A 20,682-nucleotide genomic window follows, 5' to 3' on the forward strand; every position below is an offset into this window, starting at 1 on the left:
CTAAGAAACTAGGATCTAGTGAGGACAAGTGACTTGCTCAATAACACACAGCTAGTTAGTAGGAAAGCCCTGCCTAGAATCAGCTCTTCTGCCTTCAGAAGTATTCTTTTTTTTTTTTTTTACAACCTGACATTCATGATAATAGATGAGAGATACGTGCTAACATTTTCTAAGAACTGAAAGGAAAACCACAATATAAACCCCAAATATTCAAATATAATTAAGCATGAGTAAGTTAGTCTAAAAGTAGGAAAAATTTTTTACCAATTTAGTTACCATGTTCTATACTAACGTAGAAGACAGATCTAGGAATAAGGTGGCAAGAGCTAAAGAAACCTTCCTGCCTGCCTTTAAACAAACAAACAACTGCAGGCTAGGAACTCTGAGCATTTGAGAATGTCAACACTTTGGTACTCTTTTGACCGGGCCCTAGTATGACCAAAATAGATGGACAAAATGAATCCTGAGGAAGGATTTGAGGGAAAAAAAAAAAATCAGAATGTAATCTATCTCATGAATTAAGGAAAATAAGTCCTCATGAAGAGGAAGGCCAGGGGAAAAGATAAAATACAAGCCTATTCCCAAAGAATGAAGAGATCAGAGAACTGTGGAGTTAAGAGGGGTGTGTGTTGGGGGGGGGGTGTATTTGGGGATTTTTCCAGTTCTTCTTGCTTCCTGGTTAATTGACTAACTATTTAAAAAGAAATTCAGCCTTACTCATGCTTCTGTGTGCCTTGCCCATTCCTAAATTTAATAGTTAAATGTGGACAAGAGGTGAGATTTAAGTTTTGTCAGTCTCACCCATCACTACATTGCTGTGAACTCATGAAAAAAAATGTGGAGAGAATACACTTTAAGAAATAGGTCATCAAAGCAACAGTTCATCAGCAAGCCCTGTCAGATCCACCTACACAACAGATTCCCAATCTTTACACCAGTTCTTGTCTTTCCTCTGGATTACGGCCTCCAATCAAGGTTTCTTTGCTGTTACACACTTCCCCCACCAGTCTCTCAGAAATGTAAAACAGATAAGTCATTCTCCTGACCAAAGCTCTCCAAAAGCTCACTGTACTTACTTGTGACAAAATCCACCTCCCCATCATGGGCCTCAATTCCCATAACCCCCTAACCATGTCCTAGAAGGCCTATAAAATATGGCCCTTGCCTACCTCCCCAACTTCATCTCCCTGCAGGAATCTCATAGCCCTTCATTCTTGTCCCCAGTTATACCAAGCTCCTTCCCAATGAGTCAAAGTCATAATATCCTATACCCTGGTTAACAACCTTAAGGCTGTTTCCTGGTCTTGGAATGTTCTGACCCCACATTGTTCCATAGCTGACTCCTTAATATTCAGGAGCAGCTCAAATGTTACCTTCTGATCACCCCTGACAACCCAGTTTAAAGTAACACATCATACACACACACAAATATCACACCATCCTATCATCCTGTTTTGTCTTCATAAGTTTTATCTCTGTCTGAAATTATGCTGCTCACTGATTTATACTGGGTAACGACCTCCACCCCAAAATACACACACACACACACACACACACACACACACACACACACACGTAAATTCCTTGCGAAAGCAGATATTCCTTGCTGAAACCCCAAAACCTAGCACAATGCCTGGTATCCAGAATCTATCAAATGATAGATTCTGTCCATCCCAAACTTTTCCAAAATCTTGTGTCTGTCTTGTATTTCTATCACTTGTTCACTGTCACTTCTCCTTTGTTCCCTTTTTTGACTTTCTTTTGATCTTCATTTTGCTTGCTCCAACACAAAGGAAAACAGAACAAGGAGCATAAAAAAGGACATTAATGGTAATAGAAACCTACTCACCCAATGCTACTGGCAGTGGTGCAGGTCAAGTGAAGTGCTTCTTAAAGGCAAAAGCTCTTAGGATTGACCTCATCCATTAGTGCAGTTCTTAAGGACAGCATCAAAAGGAATTATGGAGGTAGCCTGTCTGTGGCCTAAAAAAAGTACTATATACCCTGTGGACACTCAGTAGTTATTAAAACTTTTAATGTGCAAAAGATTCAGATTCAGTAGGTGTAGACAGGATCTAGGAATCTGCACTTTCAACAAATGTCCCCAAGTTATTCTGATACAACTAGTCTTTGAAAATTTTCAACTCTTTCGCCAAACAATAATAGCAAGGACCTGAAGGATGGCATCACCAGGTAAATGGTTTAACCAATAAAAAGTTTTTATCTCTACCTTGAAATTGATTCTCAAGTCAAATTCCATCTCAATATTTGCTGAGTGTTATTTAAATTCATTGGTGTTAACTACTTTTTAAATTGCTTTTAACCATTTAAAAACCATAATAATAGCTACTATTATAGGATAGCTACTACGTTCCATATGCTATTATGACATTTCTACACATGTCTCTTATTATCCCATTTTATAGATGAGTTTCAGTTAAATAAGTATAGGTAACTATCAAGAAGTGATAGATTTGAAAATCAAATACATCTATATGTTACTAAAGTCTGAGTTCTATCGAGTCTATCTATATCTCCCACTAATTATATCTTAATAAAAGCAAAACCAGTAAATAAAAATCCAGATTTGTAAATAAAGACAGGGATTCTTTCTCTTAAATTAAATATTCCTCACTTTAGAAAAAGACTGGGTGGTTTAGTCAGTTAAGCATCCGACTTCAGCTCAGGTCATGATCTCACAGTCTGTGGGTTTGAGTCCTGCGTGGAGCTCTGTGCTGACAGCTCAGAGCCTGGAGCCAGCTTCTGATTCTGTGTCTCCCTCGCTCTCTGCCCCTCCCCCACTCGCGCTCTGTCTCTCAAAAATAAATATTAAAAGAAAATTTAGAAAAAGACTGCATGGGATTTCATTACATGATGAACTTTGACAGTACAATTTAAATTCCTTAACAATGTCATGGCAATCTGAAAAGCAAATATTAGGAGTCCTTTCCAAAGCAAATAATCACTGTCTTAATCAAAATCACCAAATATTAAGAACTGCTTCAGAATTTACAGATCTAGCAGTGATTCTCAAACTGGGCTGAAAATTAAGAATCACTTGCATAGCATCTTTAAAAAAAAAAAAATCTAGGCTTCACACGAGTTCTGTATCACAATCTCTGGGGTATGACCTCTAAATCTTTATTTTTATAAAGCTCCCAGGGGCTTCTGATGAGTAACTAGTGTTCAGAAGGACTGTTCTCCTAACCCCAACATTTTACAAGTAAATAAATTGAGGACCGAAAGGGTACGATCCGCCTAAAACATACAACTTGTTATTAGCACAACACGTTGGAAAAAACAATTTCCTAACTCCACATTTAGTGCTTTTAATACCAACTCAAACGTTTGGGTTTTTTTGTTTTTTTGTTTTTTTAAACTGTACTTTTTTCTTCACTACTGATTAGGCCCTGCTGATTACTATCCTTGAGCAACTTATTCGCTCATCTGCAAACTGGGATTAATAACAGAGCCCATCTTTTTTTTTTTTTTTTTTTATTTTTTTTTCAACGTTTATTTATTTTTGGGACAGAGAGAGACAGAGCATGAACGGGGGAGGGGCAGAGAGAGAGGGAGACACAGAATCGGAAACAGGCTCCAGGCTCTGAGCCATCAGCCCAGAGCCCGATGCGGGGCTCGAACTCACTGACCGCGAGATCGTGACCTGGCTGAAGTCGGACGCTTAACCGACTGCGCCACCCAGGCGCCCCACAGAGCCCATCTTTTAAGAGTTGCTATGAGGATTAAATAGTATAATATTGCCTCGCATATATCAAGTGTTCATTAGATAGGTTACACAGCCCACTAAAAAAGCATGCCTTTTTTAGCTGGAGAGGATTTATGGAACCACTATAATTACAAAAATGAGCAAAAAACTCATGTTTAGCTTTGGAAGCCCAAAAGGATTTTAAACTCAGGGTAAGGTGATGATGGAGAGCGTGCCTCGTTCTCGCACACCATTGTTTCTCATAAGATGCCCCAGAATCATCTAGTGAATCAGTTTCTACACGACAACCAGTAATTTGTATTTTTTTAAGCTCCTCCCTACCTCCCCCTTACAACCAGGTGCTTCTCAGGCAAACCATGGTTTAATAATCTTTAGTATACACAATCCTTGGCCACAGCAAATGGCCTCTCGAATCCCAGCAAAACTATCCGGCTCTTTAACCGGAAGAGCAGCGTCATCACACCCTGATGCAAACAACAGCTGGGGACGGCTGTGCAGAGGAATCCTGATCGCTAGGGACGGCCTCGACCCTCTCATCTCCCAAGAAACTTGGAAAATTACGAAAGTGCTGTCCCGTAATCCCCGTGGGTAGACTGTGCTGCCTAGGTGGCCAGGAAGACATGAAGTTAACTCAACAGCCTCCTTCCCAAAGGTAGGCGCCAGAGAAGAGCGACCCTGGCTGGCTGAACAGGCCGACCGGCGCCAGAAAGGTTAACGACCCTCTTGCCCCGTTCCTGGCGATGGCCAAGAGCCTTCACCACGCCTCAGGCCAGCTGCCGGAAGTGCGCCACTCCGGCCTGCTGAGGATGCCGGGAGTTGTAGTTAACTGGCTACTTCTCTTGCGTCCCAATTCACCTTCTCAAACAAGCAAATACCTTGAAACAGTTAAAGAAAGGCTCTTTATAAGAAACAAATCCAATCCTTCCTTTTCCAGCTGGCAAAGGAAACTCTGTCAGAGCGCATCCGTAATATCGGACTACAAGTCCCAGCATGCTCTGTAAGGCGGCCAGCGCGCCCGGCCACCGTCGTAGGTGTGGGCTGCTTGAATGGAACGTCGGGCGTAACGCAAAGCCTTACACCGTCCGCGCGGCCGGTACCTGCTCCTCTGGCGTGAGTGCGGCGCGTGGGTCGTGCGCGTGCGCGCTCGCCGGAGGCGCGGGGCTGGTGCGCCGGGGCCGTTGCGGGCGCAAGGCTGCTGAGGTTGGCGGCAGCGGTGCCGCGCGCCCGTAAGACCGGTAGTTGCGGGGCCTCTCGCTTCGCCCCGGGCTGCTGGCAGCCGTGGCGGCCACCGGAGACCGCAAGGGGCGGAGGAAAGCAGGGGGCGGCGGGGGCCAGCCTCGACACGCAGAGGATCAGCCGAGCATGCCCCGAGACAACATGGCCTCCCTGATCCAACGGATCGCCCGCCAGGCGTGTCTCACCTTCCGGGGCAGCGGGGGCTGCCGCAGCGCTTCCGACCACGGCGCGGCGCCGGGCTCCGAGGCCCCTATGCCTCAGGGCTTCCCGGAGAACCTGAGCAAGCTGAAGAACCTGCTGACCCAAGTCCGCGCGGAGGACCTGAACATCGCCCCGCGCAAGGCCACGGTGCAGCCGTTGCCGCCCAACCTACCACCGGTCACCTATATGCACATTTACGAAACCGACGGCTTCAGCCTCGGCGTGTTCCTGCTCAAGAGCGGCACGTCCATTCCGCTCCATGACCACCCGGGCATGCACGGCATGCTCAAGGTGCTCTACGGCACCGTGCGCATCAGCTGCATGGACAAGCTGGAGGCGGGCGGCGGGCAGCGGCCACGGGCCCCGCCGCCAGAGCAGCAGTTCGAGCCGCCGCTCAAAGCCCGGGAGCGGGACGCCGTGCGGCTGGGCGTGCTGCGCTCGAGGGCCGAGTACACCGAGGCCAGCGGCCCCTGCGTCCTTACCCCACACCAGGACAACCTGCACCAGATCGACGCTGTGGACGGGCCCGCCGCCTTCCTGGACATTCTGGCCCCGCCCTATGACCCGGACGATGGCCGGGACTGCCACTATTACCGGGTGCTGGAGCCTGTCAGGGACAAGGAGCTCTCCGGCTCGGCCTGCGACCTGCCCAGAGAGGTGTGGCTCCTGGAGACCCCTCAAGCCGATGACTTCTGGTGCGAGGGGGAGCCCTATCCAGGTCCCAAGGTCTTCCCTTGAAGCCGCCAGCGCCCGGTTGCCGTGGGGCGAAGACGTGCCCTGTTCACATCTGGGCCTGGCTACCCGCGACCCACCATAAGGGCTCTCTCCCTACCCGCAGGCCTGGGCTTTGGATCTACTGGAATGGGCTGTAGCTGCTTTCTCCGGAGCCGTGGGAAGCACTGGCGACTGGAGTGCAGCCGCGGGGTCGGGTTAAGGGGCGGGGAAGGCTAGTAGACAAGGTTGTTTCCTGGCTCTGTCACTGCCATTGGGGTTTTGATTTGGGGGAAAGGGGGGCAGGGGACTATCTGAAGCGCTTCCATCCTAAAGCCATAATGAAAATAGTCTTTTCTCTGTTCTTTATACTATACAAAATACACTAAAAGCCCCCACACCCCCTACCCCGGGTAAATAGGATTTGTTTTCCACCTATGTCCCTTTTACTCCTTACTGTTACAATTCTAATTTATTGATTGCATGACCCAGTGGTTTGAATTGTTTTTAGTTCAAGTCACTGGTAAAAACTAGGTTTAACAAGATGAGCTACTATGTAAAGTGAAAATTAGATCATTTTTCCAGAGTTGGAGTATCACCCCCAAAGCATAACTATGCATGTAGAGGACAAGATTTGTTTTCTTTCCTCCTCTTGCCCGGTAGCCACATCTGGTTTACTCTGGCAGCATCTACCAAGAAATCCAGCGCCTGCATATCTCAGTGACAGATGATCACTTAGAGCTTATTGTCCCCTTGAGTCTCCAGATCTGGGAGTTAAGCAGATTTCTTGTTGCAGATTCACCTTTAATGCAAAAACTATATTACCTTCAAATGACTTCTTTCATTTTGGGGGGAGGGTCTTCGTGAGCTTTAAGAGGTGATAGGTTAATTCTGGGTTTTCTAACCAGAAGATTCAAAGGAGCTGAATCGCCATGCTTCCAAACAACTGAATGTAAAACACTTCTAGCCAGTTGTTGAATTCCATGCCCCTGTTTACTTCCAGTATTTTCCTGCAAAAATAGAGAAAAATGTTGATGACTGTTTCAAATTCTCAGGAGCTCTAATGTTCCAGAAGGCTGCTGGTTCCAGCTGTGTTGTTTTGATGGCAGTGTTCTCCCAACAGTATTGAGCCAGAGCTTGCCTCATCTGGTGTGGTTTCTATAGGAAGAGAGAAGGCACACATGATCAAGGCTACAGAATAGAGAATTACCTATACTGCTGGCCATTTTAGGGCACCAGAATGAGGGACAAAACACTAACCAACCTCTTAAACAGTTGTGCTATCTGTAACTAGTTTTATTTTTGTCCTTTCGGTAAGCTCAGCAACTTTACCTTGTTTACAACTGTATTTACACCATTTGCTTCAGGCTATGGAGCACTATTGTTTCCCTCTTTTTACTATTTATAGGATTCCTTTTTCACAACACTTTTAATAAAAACAAACTGTAGAAATAAACACATTAAAATCTGCCCAGCTGTTGTCTAAGCCCTCTTGATTGACTTGCCCAAATGGCAATCGAGTTCTAAGGTCTGTATGTAATAAAGGGAGACTTGCTATTGGTGGAAAGTGTTGACACTGGAGAGACAGTATGTGCCTTTGCCTCTTTATGCATACTGGGTTACTGTGGCCCAGAGTGAAGGAATATTTGTTCCCAGTTTTTTAAATAGATTAAGAAAGCAAATTCTTGATTTTTTTTTAAACAAAAAAGACGCTTATTCCATGTGAAATGCCACCCTTGTAAAACCTGAAACAGGCATAATGCTAAGCCTTTCCTCCAAGGTTGCTAACGTTTTATGGTGGCTTCACATGATGCTATAGTTTAATATGCCTTGGGGCAGTTTGAAGCAGTTCATAATGCCATTGAATTTAAAACTAAATCCTAGATATGCAAATGATGATTTTCTTAGAAAAATGTTCACAAAATGGGTTTTTTAATAGCACAGTAATGAATGTGGTTATGAATCACATGCCTACCCGTTCTGAATTATAGCAAAAAGTTGATGAATTTATAAAATTATTGACAGTGATGTATATGCTATAATACACCCTAGAATGCATTAAAACTACAAAAACATTCTAGCAATAGAACAGTAAGCAAGAAGGAATTGTTTTTCCAAACTTTATTGTGAAAAGTTTTAAAGTTCTCAAGTGCAAACAAGCTGAATGAAAAAAAAACTAAGGTGCTTTTCAAAAGAACTGAAATTGTTGCAGGCCAAAATAGCAATATGGTATCTCTCTAATTTAGTTCAGTAAGGACAGTGAAACGTGTGGTTCACTAATATATTGAGTAAATTAATGGTGAAAACAGAACTTGTTTTAGCCACTAAGAAGAATATTCTTACTACAAAGACAAAATGTCGTGCAGCAAAACCTGGCACCTCTGCGCTTAAACTGTTCGTCATGACTGACTTCATGTGCTGCTATTGCGTTTCCGTATATTACTGCGATATAGACTATTTTAGTAACGACTGAGGAGAAAAGTCGTCTTCCCCTACACAGACTGATGAGCACAATGATACTGATCACTTTCCTGTTGAATAACAAACGCAATAATTGCCTCTCCCGAGTGAGAAGTCTGTCTCAATACTTCCAAAGCGTTTTAATTCCCTGATATATCAAAAGCCAGTTTTATTAATGGTGTGTATTGTGTACCTACCTACTACTCTGAGAATTGATTTTTTTTACTAAGCCTGATTCACGTGGATTGAGGTTACACTAACTGCTGTTTGTTAATGAAAATCATGGGCCAATTTTTAAAGTACTAGTTGTCAACAGGAGTGGGTTCTCTGAACTTTCAAGGCTAATAGCTGTTAAATTCTTCCAGAGTCCACACCTTTTATTCCTCCTTTTTCATTGTCCCCTTGTAGATGCCTCTGCCTTGGCATCTCAGGTAGACTGTTACTGATTCCAAATGACTTTGTATCTTGTGCACTAGCTCTGCTGCTCAACGTAGAAGCAATATGTCTTTAATTCAGGGTTCAGCCCGTTACTATTCAACTCTAACCTGAGGGTAGTGCCACTCCTGTAACTCTCTTCATCTGAATTCTGAGAGCCAGGTTACAAACAGAAACCAACCACTGATTATTTCAGTGTAATGAAGCATCTACTGTCAAGGCAATCCTTTGTTAAGCCCCCTACATACTGAATCTTCAGATCCAGAAATTAAAATCAGTGTACTTATGGAAAATAAAAGCATGTTTGAAATTGTTAAAGAGGTAAATCTTACTTGATTATTGCAAAATGAAAAATACTATGATGTCCAGTTACTATTAAACATTCATTCTATAAAATTATGTTGTACTGAAAACTGGTGGCTTTCTGCAGATTCCAAAGTCCAAGTAGTAGAAACTTACATAGTCCATTTCTTTGTGAGCTTTTTGAAACAATCTGATTGAAAACACATCTGAAATTAATGTGGAATCATGTTATTTTGCTACAACAGAAAATAGTTCCCCTTTATGTTTAACCTAAAGAAAATAAACTAGTGCAAGAAAAGAAAAATACTTTTATCCATGAAGGAAAGAATGTTTGGACTTAAATATTTGTCATTTTCTGTAAAGTTTGTTTAATTATAGTTTGTACTAGCAGCATTTTAGGTACTTGATGATGCTGACCATTCTATACACACACACACACACACACACACACACACACACACACCAGGGACAGTTAAAATATCACTACAGCCATTTTCAATATATACCAAACAATTTGGCTTAATTTCATTAGCAATTGATACTTAAATACACTCATTTATGAATAACTGAAAACCTTGTTTAGTTTAATAGACCTACTTATTCTCCAGAAGTTTATTTTTAAACAGGTTTACTATCAGAAATACTGTTCAATAAGGCATACTGAATATAAGAAGGATCAGACTTAGCTTTATATACTTTATTTCTTGAGCAAAGTAAAAAATGAAACACCTGGATGAAAGTACCCTGAATGTTGCAAGCTGAGAGTGAAATCTGGTGAAAGATTGACCTAACATGTTAAAATCAAGAAGTAAAAGCCACCAAGCTGTCTCTGAAAAAACACCAAGATATGTTCCTCATGGTATGTTGTCTCTTCACCAAGCCCACCTCAAGGTGAAAGTGATTATGTAACCAATTTGACTATCATCAAAATACATTTAATTAACATTAACTTATTCTTTTAAAAAGGACTTCTTAAAAAGCTATTTTAGTCCTGCTTTGTGAACAATTGTTTATATTATCTTGATTGAAGGTGTTCTGAAATTTAAGTTGGCAGGACAAATTACTGTATTTTAATATTATGAAATTTTGCTAGGAGGAGAGTATTCATTAAAACACAATTACCAAAATGTGGCATTGTTGTATACATGTTTTAACAAAATTAGCCAAGCAAGGATGATAATAAGCTGACAAACTACGAAATATGAATCTAATGGAATAACATCAGTCACTAGAACAATCTGGCACTGGGGTTTAGAAAATTTCGATTTAGTAGTTACTGAAAGAGGTATTCTGCATCTTTGAAATACAGAAAGAGAGGAAATAAAAGGATTAATTACCTCCACAAGTTAGATCTAAAAATTCCAGCCCTCTGAAGAGCAAAAAGTTTTGAGGAGTAGTTACTTGCTGTCTGCTGTTCTAAAATACAGGCCAATTACCGACCACATATGAAGGAGGCTGACAGTGGCAAAGGACAGATGACAGTTTTCAGATGATACAGCTGAACAGTTTCTGCTCCAACATGTTATACTTATGTGAGGATCCAGAAGCAATGGGTGAACTTCAATGATATTGAGGCCCAATTCTTCACACAGGCCCAACCCATTTGCTTTGTATGACAGGTAGATAACTCTTTCTTGGTGAAATTTATATTTTAAAATTGCTACAAAAGGCTCAAAGTAAAATGAACCCTATAGAGTATTCTTTTGCAAACTATTATCAAGTAAAATGGAGAACCGTATTTGCCTATTTGATTCAGAATGTCTTTCTTTGAGATTTTATTAAGCTGGTGTGCAACTATTTTATCTAATGAGCTGGGTATTTTGATAGTCTCTAGGCCCACCAAACATATGGCAGGTTAGTGATCCTTCCAAATAGGGGCAACCAGGGAGAGAAGACTAGAGAGAAATGAGTCCTGGGGTAATTCCTTTGGCAAACCATGAATGCTGTTTTCAGCAGTGTCTGAGTGCATTTTTGATCTGAAGAGGCGATAGCATTTTTCAAAAAGTTTTCTGTGGTCATGAGACTAATCCTGGAACCTAAAAGTCATTTCCAGCTTGACCACGCCACCACACTTTCCACAAAGCCACATCTCGTCTGAGTTCCTGGCCTTGGTCAGAGTTCTGAAAGCAGCCACAAATGTGTAGTCTCCGAGTGGGCACTTGTTTGTAAGTATTTATTTTCCGGAGCCCACTCAGGAGTCGAGAGAAGCTATAGGCTGTTAGAGAGGACGGAACAATGAGTCAAAACAACGCCTCCCCACTTTTACACTAATGCATGGGGGAAATCCCCGGAACGCTAGCATTTGATTATGAATGGAGATTGCTTGGGGGGTGAGAGGGCTGGTGTTGAAAGGCCAGCAAAGAAAACCTGGGAGATCCTAGCTTGGTCAAAGCACTGGATAACTTTTGAACTCCCACCAAGTAAATCTTTCATCAACGATTTCTGCAGCAAAAATATTGTTGAAAAGTATTTATTTACACTATAGTCATAAACCATCCATTATCTGAATTTCGGTTAGTGGTTTTGCGTTAGAATAAATCATTTCTATTTCCACAACTATTAAGAGCTAATAACCAAACAAGTCAGCTCCAGTAATATTTACATTCTTATCTGCAATTCAACTACAAAGGTAACACTTTTAAGTCACAAAACAGAGCATACAAAAATATACTTTCTAAAAAAAAAAAATCCAAATATTAATAGGCAGAAATATACAGCCATACTAAACCCAGGGAGTGATTTTTTTCCATAGTAAGGCAACCCATTTACATGCAGACCCTTTAACATTGTCTACATCACACAAGGCACCAAGGACACTTCCAACACAACTGCATGCATCCTAGTTTCAGAGAATATATGTACATCCCCTTTAAATAAGTTAATCTCTGACTCATTTCAGGAGATCATAAATGCTTTTTTTCCCGAAGGTTCAGAACTTGGAGAACAGTGCACATCAAAAATACACAAAATCTGAGTGGATATACACTGAAAAAATAGTCTTTACACTTCTCAAACAACTCAAAAAGGAGCAGATATTGCTATGTCCCTCCCATCACATTGCACTTCCGTTCTCTGAGTTTATAATACATATTGCTTAAAGGGTTGCAACGACTAGATAAGCTTTGATTCACTGTTCTAGGGCCACAGAATGCAGCATAAAGGCCATGCTTCATTCACTGTACAGCATCCCCAAATCAGTCCCAAGCCATAAAGTGCACATCAGCTTTGCTTCTTTTTGCTGCCCCCACCTGAAGGGATCAGCATCTCCCAACCTACTATTGTAGAAAAAGTCTCAAATCAACTCTGACATCCAGAGTCAAACCTGTAATGGGACAAGATATGAGAGAAGGGAAGCAAAACCTAGTCAAACAACCCTTTAAAGCAGGGTCAGGCCTCAGCCCTCTAGGCCAGGGACCCCACCCAACACCCTTCTGCACCTCCCCATTATCTTAGGGTGATAGTCAACCCACCTAAGAGACACTAAAGTGGGCTAAGTTTTAGGAAGGACCGGTTTCTAAGTGAAAAGGGGGCAGTGCTGGGCTCCACCAAGGCCCTTCGCCCAGGAAGGGAGAGGGGGGCAGGAAAGGGTGGTAGTGTTTGTTGTGCAGTTGAAGTGGACCAGTGGACGAAGGGCCTCCGGGGCCTCAAGGAGCTGGTGTGTCAGCCTGAGTCTCATTCAAGGTGTCCGGGTCCGAGAGGAGCAAGGGGCGAGGGACCCGCCGCCGATAGTGCCACTGTTGCTGCTGCACAGGGCCCCCCCAGCCTGCGTGCCTCCAGTGCAAGAGGCTGCGGAGGCAGCTGGCACGGCTGAGGAAGGCGCACTGCTTTTGCGCTCCTTCTGTCTCAGGTGGATCTTGGTGTGGCGCTTCCTCTCGTCACTCCGGGCGAACTTGCGGCCGCAGTAGTCACAGGCAAAGGGCTTCTCGCCAGTGTGGGTGCGGATGTGGGTAGTGAGATGGTCACTGCGGCTGAAGTTGCGCATGCAAATCCGACACTGGAAGGGTTTGTGTCCCGTGTGGATGCGGATGTGTCTGGTCAGCTCATCAGAGCGGGAGAAGCGCCGGTCACAGCCTTCTGCTGGGCACGGGTAGGGCCTCTCATGCACTGGGGTCTTGCTAGGCCTGTTGGGGTACTTGCGAGGCCTCAGAATGGGCCGCAGCGGCAGGTGGTGCGGGTTATAGGCGGCGGCAGCGGCTGCTGCCGAGCTGCTGCCAGGCAGCCGGGGTCCCTCACTGCCTCCACTGGCCCCTGGCCCCGCGGCCCCAGCACTGGGACCCGCCAGGGTAAAGTTGCGAATGGTGGAGAGCGGAGTGAGTGGAGGAGGGACTCGCAAGGAGTCCAGGGGGCAGGGAAAGGGTTTGCGGTCTGGGCCAGCTGTACCATGTAGGTCTCTCTGGCACTGTGATGGGAAGAATCCAGGATAGTCCGGGATCATGGGAAAGAGACCCGGGTCCGTGGCTGGCTTAGGGGAGGGGTAGGAAGGAGGCGGTGGGTAGGCCAGGGAGGAGGATGTGGAGGTGGTGGCTGCTGACAGGAATGCCGAGGGGTCCTGGTAGAGGTCTCCTGCGCAGCCAGAATAAGGAGGAGGTGGTGGCGGTGGAGAGTAGAGATGGTCCAGGTCAGGCTGGGTCTGAGACATGGTGCACACACCCAGGGGTCCTGTGGCCAGTGGGTTGGGGGAGGCAGAGGTGACGCTGGACGAGGCTGTGGTCGAAGCTGGGGAGGTAACCCCTTGCAGGATGCCTGCACTCACAATATTGATGATGCCTTCTGGGTAGCAGCTGGCACCAGGGTACTGGGGGTCAATGGAGAACTTGCCCATGTACGTGAAGGTCTGGTTTCTAGGTGCAGAGACAGGAGCAAAGCTGCTGGGATATGGGAGATCCAAGGACCTCTTCTCTCCAGTCATGTCAATGTTGATCATGCCATCTGGGGAGGGAAAAGAAAGAATGGAGGTGGAGCAATGAGAATGCAGCCAAGAATCCCTTCTCACCCACTCTCACACAGGTCCATTCCCAAAGCCCAGGATTCTAGCATAGTAGAGCTGGGGCAGAGCCCAACAGGTGGAAAAATTGAAGCCTAGGGGACAGTAAGAAGAGGGTAGCCCAGGATCCCACTGTGGCAGCCAATGACAGTCTGGGACTCAAACTACCTCCAGAAAAGCAGGATGAACTACTCCCAACCACCCCCCCCCCCACACAACCATCTGTGGCTCTCCTCCCCAATAAAAACACCCAATAATAGCAACAACAATATTAAAAATTCCCCATCTTCCTGGAACTTCTCTGCCTCTCCTTTGCCTGGGGGTCCCACGGCTGGGGCTCCAGGGCAGACCCTAACCAGAAGACTGATCCCAGCCAGTGCCGCCCGAGAGGGGAGCCTGAGAAAGAGATCAGAGATTTCCTGGATGCTCCCCATCCCCGGCGCTTCCGTCCCTCCCTCTCCCGCTGCTCTACAGCTGACGGCTGCTGGAGGGTATGGGGCTCTGCAGTGGAAGGAATCTATAGGTTTCCTTTCCCTTCCAACCTTCCCGGCCATGCCCAACACCCGCACGCCCTAGCCCGAGGTCGGTGGCGGAGCTTCGAGGAAGGAGCGGGGGCCGCGGGAGACCACTTTCCACTGCATCGCCAAGGAAACCAGAGGCTCCGGTGCCCCCGCGGGCCTCCTTCGCCACCGGGGGGCTGCTTCCCGCCGTTGCCCGCCCTCCACCTCCTCCTTCCCGCCTCGCCAACCCCCTCAACTTGGCGGGCGGCGCGCAGGTGGGGGCGCTCCTTCTGGCCGCACCCGGAACGCGCTCGGAGATTTTCCCCGGGTCGGCTCTGCCCGGGAGGGAGCGGCGGACGCTTTCCTCTGGCGCTTCGCCGCCGCTCGGCTCTCCAGCTCTCCTCCGGAGCCCCGAACTTTCCCGTCACTTTGTCCCTGCCCCGGGAGAGGAAAGGCCGAGGTTCCGCCGGCCCAAGGGCCAGCACAAGCCTGGCGGGGCACCTCTTCTACTCTTATCCCTGCGCCCGCAGGGGGCTGGGCGCGCCGCGGCGCACGCCCGCCCGCTCGCTGACGACCTGGTGCATCTGCCCGCGCGCGCGCCCAGCTCCAGCGATCTGGTCCTTGCTCCCGCGGGCTCCTCCTGCATCCCGTTCAGTCAACACCATCCACCTCGCACCCAACCCTCTCCTCCAAGTCCTGCACACGCACCGTACCCCACCCACCACTTTCGAGCCGCTTGGGTCCCGGCCCGCGAAGGGGACATGGGGCTTACCTCCGGCCACTCCGTTCATCTGATCAAAGGGGCCTCCCAGTTCGGCATTGGGGAAGATGGTCACCGACGTGGCGGCGAGGTCCTCCACCGGGTAGATGTTGTCAGACAGCTGGTGCACAAAACCACTGAGAGTTACTGGGATTTTGTCTACGGCCTTGGCGGTCATCATTTGCTCCTCGCACAACCTGGAGACCCAACTCCCTCTCTACCTGGAGTGTCAGAGAAGCCGTTTTGGAGAGGGATTGGACTGAGTCTAAGTTGGTACCTCCTTTTGCCCTCCACACTTAAAAGCAACCACAAAAAAAAAAAAAATCCAACAGAAATAAAACTAGCAAAACAAGTTGCTGTTTTTCTAAGAAGAAAAATGACTATTTGCCACTGACTCTTCTCCTGTGTTCCGGCTGGGAAGCCAGGAGTTGCTGGTGTAGTGTTATTATAACAGTCAGTGTGTCCCCTCGCCGAGCTATTAATCAATTGCTGCTCTCTCGGTTAGACGGAAAGTGTTGCTGTAAGTATTTATGGGCAGGTTCTCAATGCCCGTGACGTCGCTGCCCATATATGGACTGAGGAACAGGGCTGGGCCAGGCGGCTTCTTGCCGTCACATGGCCGATTTGCATACGGTCTCGGCAGCGCGGACTCCGCCGGGCTCGCGACTCCCGGCTCTCAGACCGCGGGGAATCGCGGGGGTCTAGGACGCGCAGGCCGAGCCGCAGTCCGGTCCAGGGCGCCGAGCCTAGCGGGGAGCCGGCGCCCCGCGAGTCCGGCTCAGGCCACGGGAGAAGAGCGTGCGGGTCCTAGCTGCGGCGCTGCCTCCCGGAGCGGGGAGGAATTCCGGTTCTCCGAGGCTTTCCAAAAAAGGCGAAGATCCGGTGCCGGCGGCTCCGCCTCCCCAGCCCTTGTTTGGGAGCCATTCCGGAAAATTAAACTTCGGAAAGAAACCGAGCGGAGCCGAGACACTACAGTCAAACCCCTACTCACTTTCTTGGCAACTCAAAACCGCAAGCAAAAGGAGGCAGCGAAGAAAAAAAAAAAAAAAGCTGCATGCATTCACGGAAGCTGACTGCTTTTTTCTGAATTACTTGGTGGAAAGAAGTGGCTGGTGATAAGAGTGAATGCGGTATTGCTTTTTTGGAAAGTCTGTTCTATTTATACAGGAGCGAAAACGGAACAGGTTTGGGGTTGTTTGTTTGTTTAAGTATTTTGGGCACCTTGGGGGCTGGTGGGGGTAGACCCTAGGAAGAACAGAATAACTGCGGCGAGCTTCGAGAGAAATCCTCAGCCGGAGACACCCCCCTTCCTCTGCCCGCGCGCTCCCCACCCCCCTTCAGCTGCTGCGCGGAGCGGGCGCCCTTCCCGGCGCGTCTGGGCGGTCGGCTGTGTGGGGGCGTCCAGATGGAGGCTTGGACACTCACCCTGCCCCGCCACGCACGCACACACACACACACACTGCTACACTCACACACGCTCCACTTCCGCTACACACACTCCCGCCCCCGCTGCCTTCTTCACACACCCACTCGCACACCTTACGCTACACACCTCCCTGTTGACAGCGCGCCGGGGCGCCCGCCCCGCGGAGCGGGCGCTGGGCTTTGCCGGACAGGATGCTCTGCCAAGACACCCCACCTCACCTTCTCCGGCCGTATGGCCGCCACCGCGGCCCCCGACCCCCGAAAGCCTACACTCTCGGGAAGTGCGCCCTGCCCTCATCCGAGCCCTACTCCACAACACGCACATTTGGAAGAATCTTCTTGCTTTGCCTCGCCAAGAGCCACCTCGGTAAGCTCAGCGAGGTCCTGAGGGACAGCAAACAGCGTCGCTAATGCCAATTTCAGGCCGCCATGACCCCACACGCGTTTCCCTTTTCGAGTAAAAACAAAAAAACAAACAAACAAACAAAAAACACTGACCCCGATGGAAACCTTTCTGGTTAGTTCTCAAAGCAATTTTTTAAAACTTTTCAGAGGTCCAGACAGCGGTGGGTTCTGGCTCGCTGCACGCACCGCTCCTGCCTCCCGGTCCATAGCCGGAGCGCTCCGGGCTTGGCCCGGGCTCCGCGGAAGGCTGGTCCCAGGTGCCCGAGCCGGCGCACCGCCTCCTGCCTGGCTCTCTGTACCGCCCAAAGCCACCACGACCTGGGATGGAGAGCGCGGGCAGCCTCTAGGGCCTGGCCCGGCCCGGCCCTTTCCCGCCCCCGGCCCGGGACGGCCGCAGCCTCGTGGGGGCCCGCGCGGGCGAGAGCCACGACGCCACGCCGTGGAGGAAGCGCGGCGCTGCAGGCGGCTCTCCCGCCGCCGCTCACCTGCCGCGGCCGCCGCCGCCGCAGCCGGCCCGCTCTCACCCGGCCCCTGCGCGGCAGTCAGGGTCCGGGGGCGACTGGGAGCGGGCTCTGCTTCTCCACCCAAGGGTCCCGTTTCCCCCTGCCCGCCGTGAAATCTTCTCCGGCGGCCGGCCACCTTCCGGACTTCAAACGCCCAGTAAAATTTTGGGAAAGTTTGTCACTCTCACTGTGCGCTCTTTTCCAATTGGAGATAAAAATAAAAAGAGAAAGAAAGAAAATCGCGGCGAGGTTGGCGCCCTTGTAGATACCCCACCCTCGGCATAAGCGTGCAAAGTCCCATTTCGTAAAAAAGAAAAAGAAAGCAAGCTGCGCTCTTACCACGTGCGCCAGCCCGCTCCGCCTGCGCTCGGGCCGGTCCCGCGGCCCCCGCGCTGACCACCGGCAAGACGACGCCTCGGAGGGGAGCCCGACTCGCATCTCCAGCCTTGAATCCGAAAGGGGGGGGGGAGCCAAATTATGCAAATGTAGTTCCTGGCAGCGGGACTCGGGTTACGGCCCCCGCCGGCCTCCGAGGTGAGGCACCCACACGCAGCAGGCGCGGGCGCGGCGACTGCTAGAGCTTCGCTCCTCTCCACGCACATGGGCGGGCGGGCGGGCGGGCTAGTCTTCGGGGCCGCCCCGCAGCGGGCGCTGCTGCCAACCCTGCCCGCGGTCACCTCGCGCCGCCCGGAGGGGGAGCTCCTGGACGCCCGAGTGCAGGCAGAGCTGTGCGCGGAGGGCACGACTCAGGCTGGGGACGGCCCGCGCGTAGGGGAGCTTTGCGGTCCTCGGCTGCTACGTTCCCGAAGGAGGAGGCTGACTTTGGGGAAGGGGGCCCCCACCGAGGAGAGGTGGGCTTGCCTGGCCCGTCTGGCAAGCACTTTACAGTAAGTGGGAGTGACTGACCCTCTGGAATTATTCGGAGCTTTCTAACAACTCACACCCCACTTCCGAGCTGGGTGTCAGGGCCGCGGTGGGCCTGGGGTTGACTGGGGCAGGGCAACCAATAATCGCAGCGAGGCTGGGCGGGCTCCCGGGAGGGTACCTGGGGCCAGTCCTGGGATGCCGTCCCTGAACCGCTGCTGGAAACCGGTCAGTAGATACTTCCTGTAACCACCTTCTTCTTTTTCTTCTTTTTAAAAGAGTAATAAGGGAACGAAGTCTAGGTACATTCACTTCAAGCCAGCCACTCTGCGGTAGGTAATAAGAAAGCTAACGTGACTTGCCTAAAGTGATGAGTGGTGGAATCCAAACTTGAAACCGGATCTTCTGACTCCAAGTACAGTGCTCTTGGTCGCTACATCATTCTCTCAGGAAAAGCCCGTTCCGGAAGGGGAACAACTCTTTGAGGATTGAAAGCCTGGTTCCGCCCACTAGAGCAGAAACAGGTCACCTTCGCCAACTTCATCTCTTTTCTTTGGCATTTCTGAGGAGAGGAAAGCTGAGGTCAGGGCTTTCAACGGGCAAGGGCTGCACGACTGTCAGGGACACACACCCCTCCCCGGGGTGAAGGCAGAATTTGAATTCTTGGGCTCTCCAGACTGTGTTATGGATGGAGTAACTGGGTTGGCACAAAGCCAGCATACTAATAGGCCCTGTAATAGGAGAAGTCAACCCCACAGTATCCTTCCTGGAGGGAGTCAGTGAGAAAACAAGGAGGTAGAGACAATAAAAACTCCGAAGGTGTTTACAGAGTTCTGTACTGGGCTGGGGAGGAGAGTGAGGGAGGAAGGGGGAATGTGGCAGTTGAATACAGAGATGTACCATGGTCTCTACTTTTAGGCACTTGAACTTATTCTGATCAAAAAACTGAAAGAGCCAACCCTTGCAAATGCACTGATCCTTAAGTTTCCAAACACAAACAAAAACAAAAAACCCTGAACAAACAAATGCCTTTCTTGAAAACAGAGTTGTCAAAATGCCCAAGTAAACGGGGCACTCCAAGATGAGTCAGGGTTATTAATACCAGTTTCTGATTTGCTTTGTCCTGAGTTCCAAACCCAAAAAGTAAAAGAGAAAGGAAAGAGAGGAACATTTAGTAGACTTGCCCTTGCGAGGGGGGGATTAGATGGGAGCAAGGGTGACAGCTTGAGGCTTCTGGCCAGCCCTGAGACTCTTCTGTTCATGGCTTCCAGCTTTTTCCCCATGATGTGGACTGAGAATCAAAATCAGCCATAAGGCATATCACAAATAATGTGTTAAGATTTGAATTTTGGTTTATTAAGAAACGTGTAACATCAGTAGAGGTTATTCCTATTGTGATGTCGTTTTAATTCACTTCCATTCTGATACTGCTCTGGAGTGGGAAACAGAGTGTCAGAATTGCCCGGAACTGTGGACACACAGGACATTATGGATCCGAACTCGAATGGCATAGGGCATGTGCATCTCAATGAAAATCAGGCTAATGGCAACTCTGCCATCCAGCCACACCTTTCTTAAAGGTGCCCCTGTGTGCTGAGCAAACTGATAAATGGTTCTCTACATTCAGCATCTCACTGGGCATCTGGTAATCTCAGAGTTTATAAACCAAGCCCAGATTATGTCAATCAGAGCTGTTGTGAAGCCTGACAGAAGCATTGCTTCACACCAGTCCAGTGTGCAACCGAAATTGTGTTCTGTTGGCACAAATAACCTGGAGAGGAGGAAATAAGACCCCCATGATTTTATTTTGTAGCAGCGGCCAGCAGCGGCTGCACTGGCTTAAGCAGGGGATGCTCAGTTCATACTAAAGGGTGAGTCAACTTCTTGAACATCTACTATGTATCAAGTGCTATGCCAAATCTTGTGCATACAGTGGTGCCTAAAACCAGGCCTGCTTGCAGTCAATCACACAAATATACAATTGCAAACAATGGCAATATTTGACTCCAATGAAGGAAAAGGACAAAGAACCCAATCGAGTCTGGAAGATTGAGGAAGGCTTCTCTGAACCAAGGTCTGAAGGATGAGCAATGACTGAGGAAAGGTCAATGGATAGAGCATTCCCAGGAGAAAGAGCAGGTGTGGAAAGGCCCCAAGGTGGGAGGAGC

The 20,682-nt window shown here is 48.5% G+C and overlaps 2 protein-coding genes across 4 annotated transcripts; one reads left to right on the forward strand and one right to left on the reverse strand.

The window, feature by feature from the left end:
* The first annotated feature begins 4,881 nt into the window (after positions 1-4,881).
* ADO (2-aminoethanethiol dioxygenase) lies at positions 4,882-9,088 on the forward strand. Its single transcript, XM_040485136.1, has one exon. The coding sequence runs from the start codon at positions 5,090-5,092 to the stop codon at positions 5,900-5,902; it is 813 nt and encodes a 270-aa protein (XP_040341070.1). The 5' UTR covers positions 4,882-5,089; the 3' UTR covers positions 5,903-9,088.
* Positions 9,089-11,527: 2,439 nt separating this feature from the next.
* On the reverse strand, positions 11,528-18,223 carry EGR2 (early growth response 2). 3 transcript variants are annotated; one of them, XM_040485137.1, is made up of 3 exons: positions 17,990-18,223; positions 15,330-15,438; positions 11,528-14,002 (listed from the first exon to the last, which is right to left on the reverse strand). In XM_040485137.1, exons 1-3 carry the CDS (start codon positions 18,086-18,088, stop codon positions 12,750-12,752), a joined length of 1,461 nt encoding a protein of 486 aa, XP_040341071.1. In that variant the 5' UTR covers positions 18,089-18,223; the 3' UTR covers positions 11,528-12,749. The 3 variants fall into 3 exon arrangements, with proteins under 3 accessions (XP_040341071.1, XP_040341074.1, XP_040341072.1); XM_040485140.1 differs by lacking the exon at positions 17,990-18,223 and adding an exon at positions 17,066-17,084; XM_040485138.1 differs by lacking the exon at positions 17,990-18,223 and adding an exon at positions 15,539-16,037.
* Positions 18,224-20,682: the final 2,459 nt, after the last annotated feature.

The sequence above is a fragment of the Herpailurus yagouaroundi genome, unplaced genomic scaffold (assembly GCF_014898765.1).
Source record: "Herpailurus yagouaroundi ecotype Mexico unplaced genomic scaffold, PumYag 163, whole genome shotgun sequence".
Taxonomy (NCBI): Eukaryota; Metazoa; Chordata; class Mammalia; order Carnivora; family Felidae; genus Herpailurus; species Herpailurus yagouaroundi.

Coding starts and splice junctions, on each gene's coding strand:
- ADO (XM_040485136.1), top strand. CDS start 5,090: ATGCCCCGAGACAACATGGCCTCCCTGATCCAACGGATCGCCCGCCAG.
- EGR2 (XM_040485137.1), bottom strand. CDS start 18,088: ATGCGAGTCGGGCTCCCCTCCGAGGCGTCGTCTTGCCGGTGGTCAGCG. Junction 15,439..17,989: donor GGAGCGGGCTGGCGCACGTG/GTAAGAGCGCAG, acceptor TTTGTGCACCAG/CTGTCTGACAACATCTACCC. Junction 14,003..15,329: donor GATGAACGGAGTGGCCGGAG/GTAAGCCCCATG, acceptor TTCCCTCCCCAG/ATGGCATGATCAACATTGAC.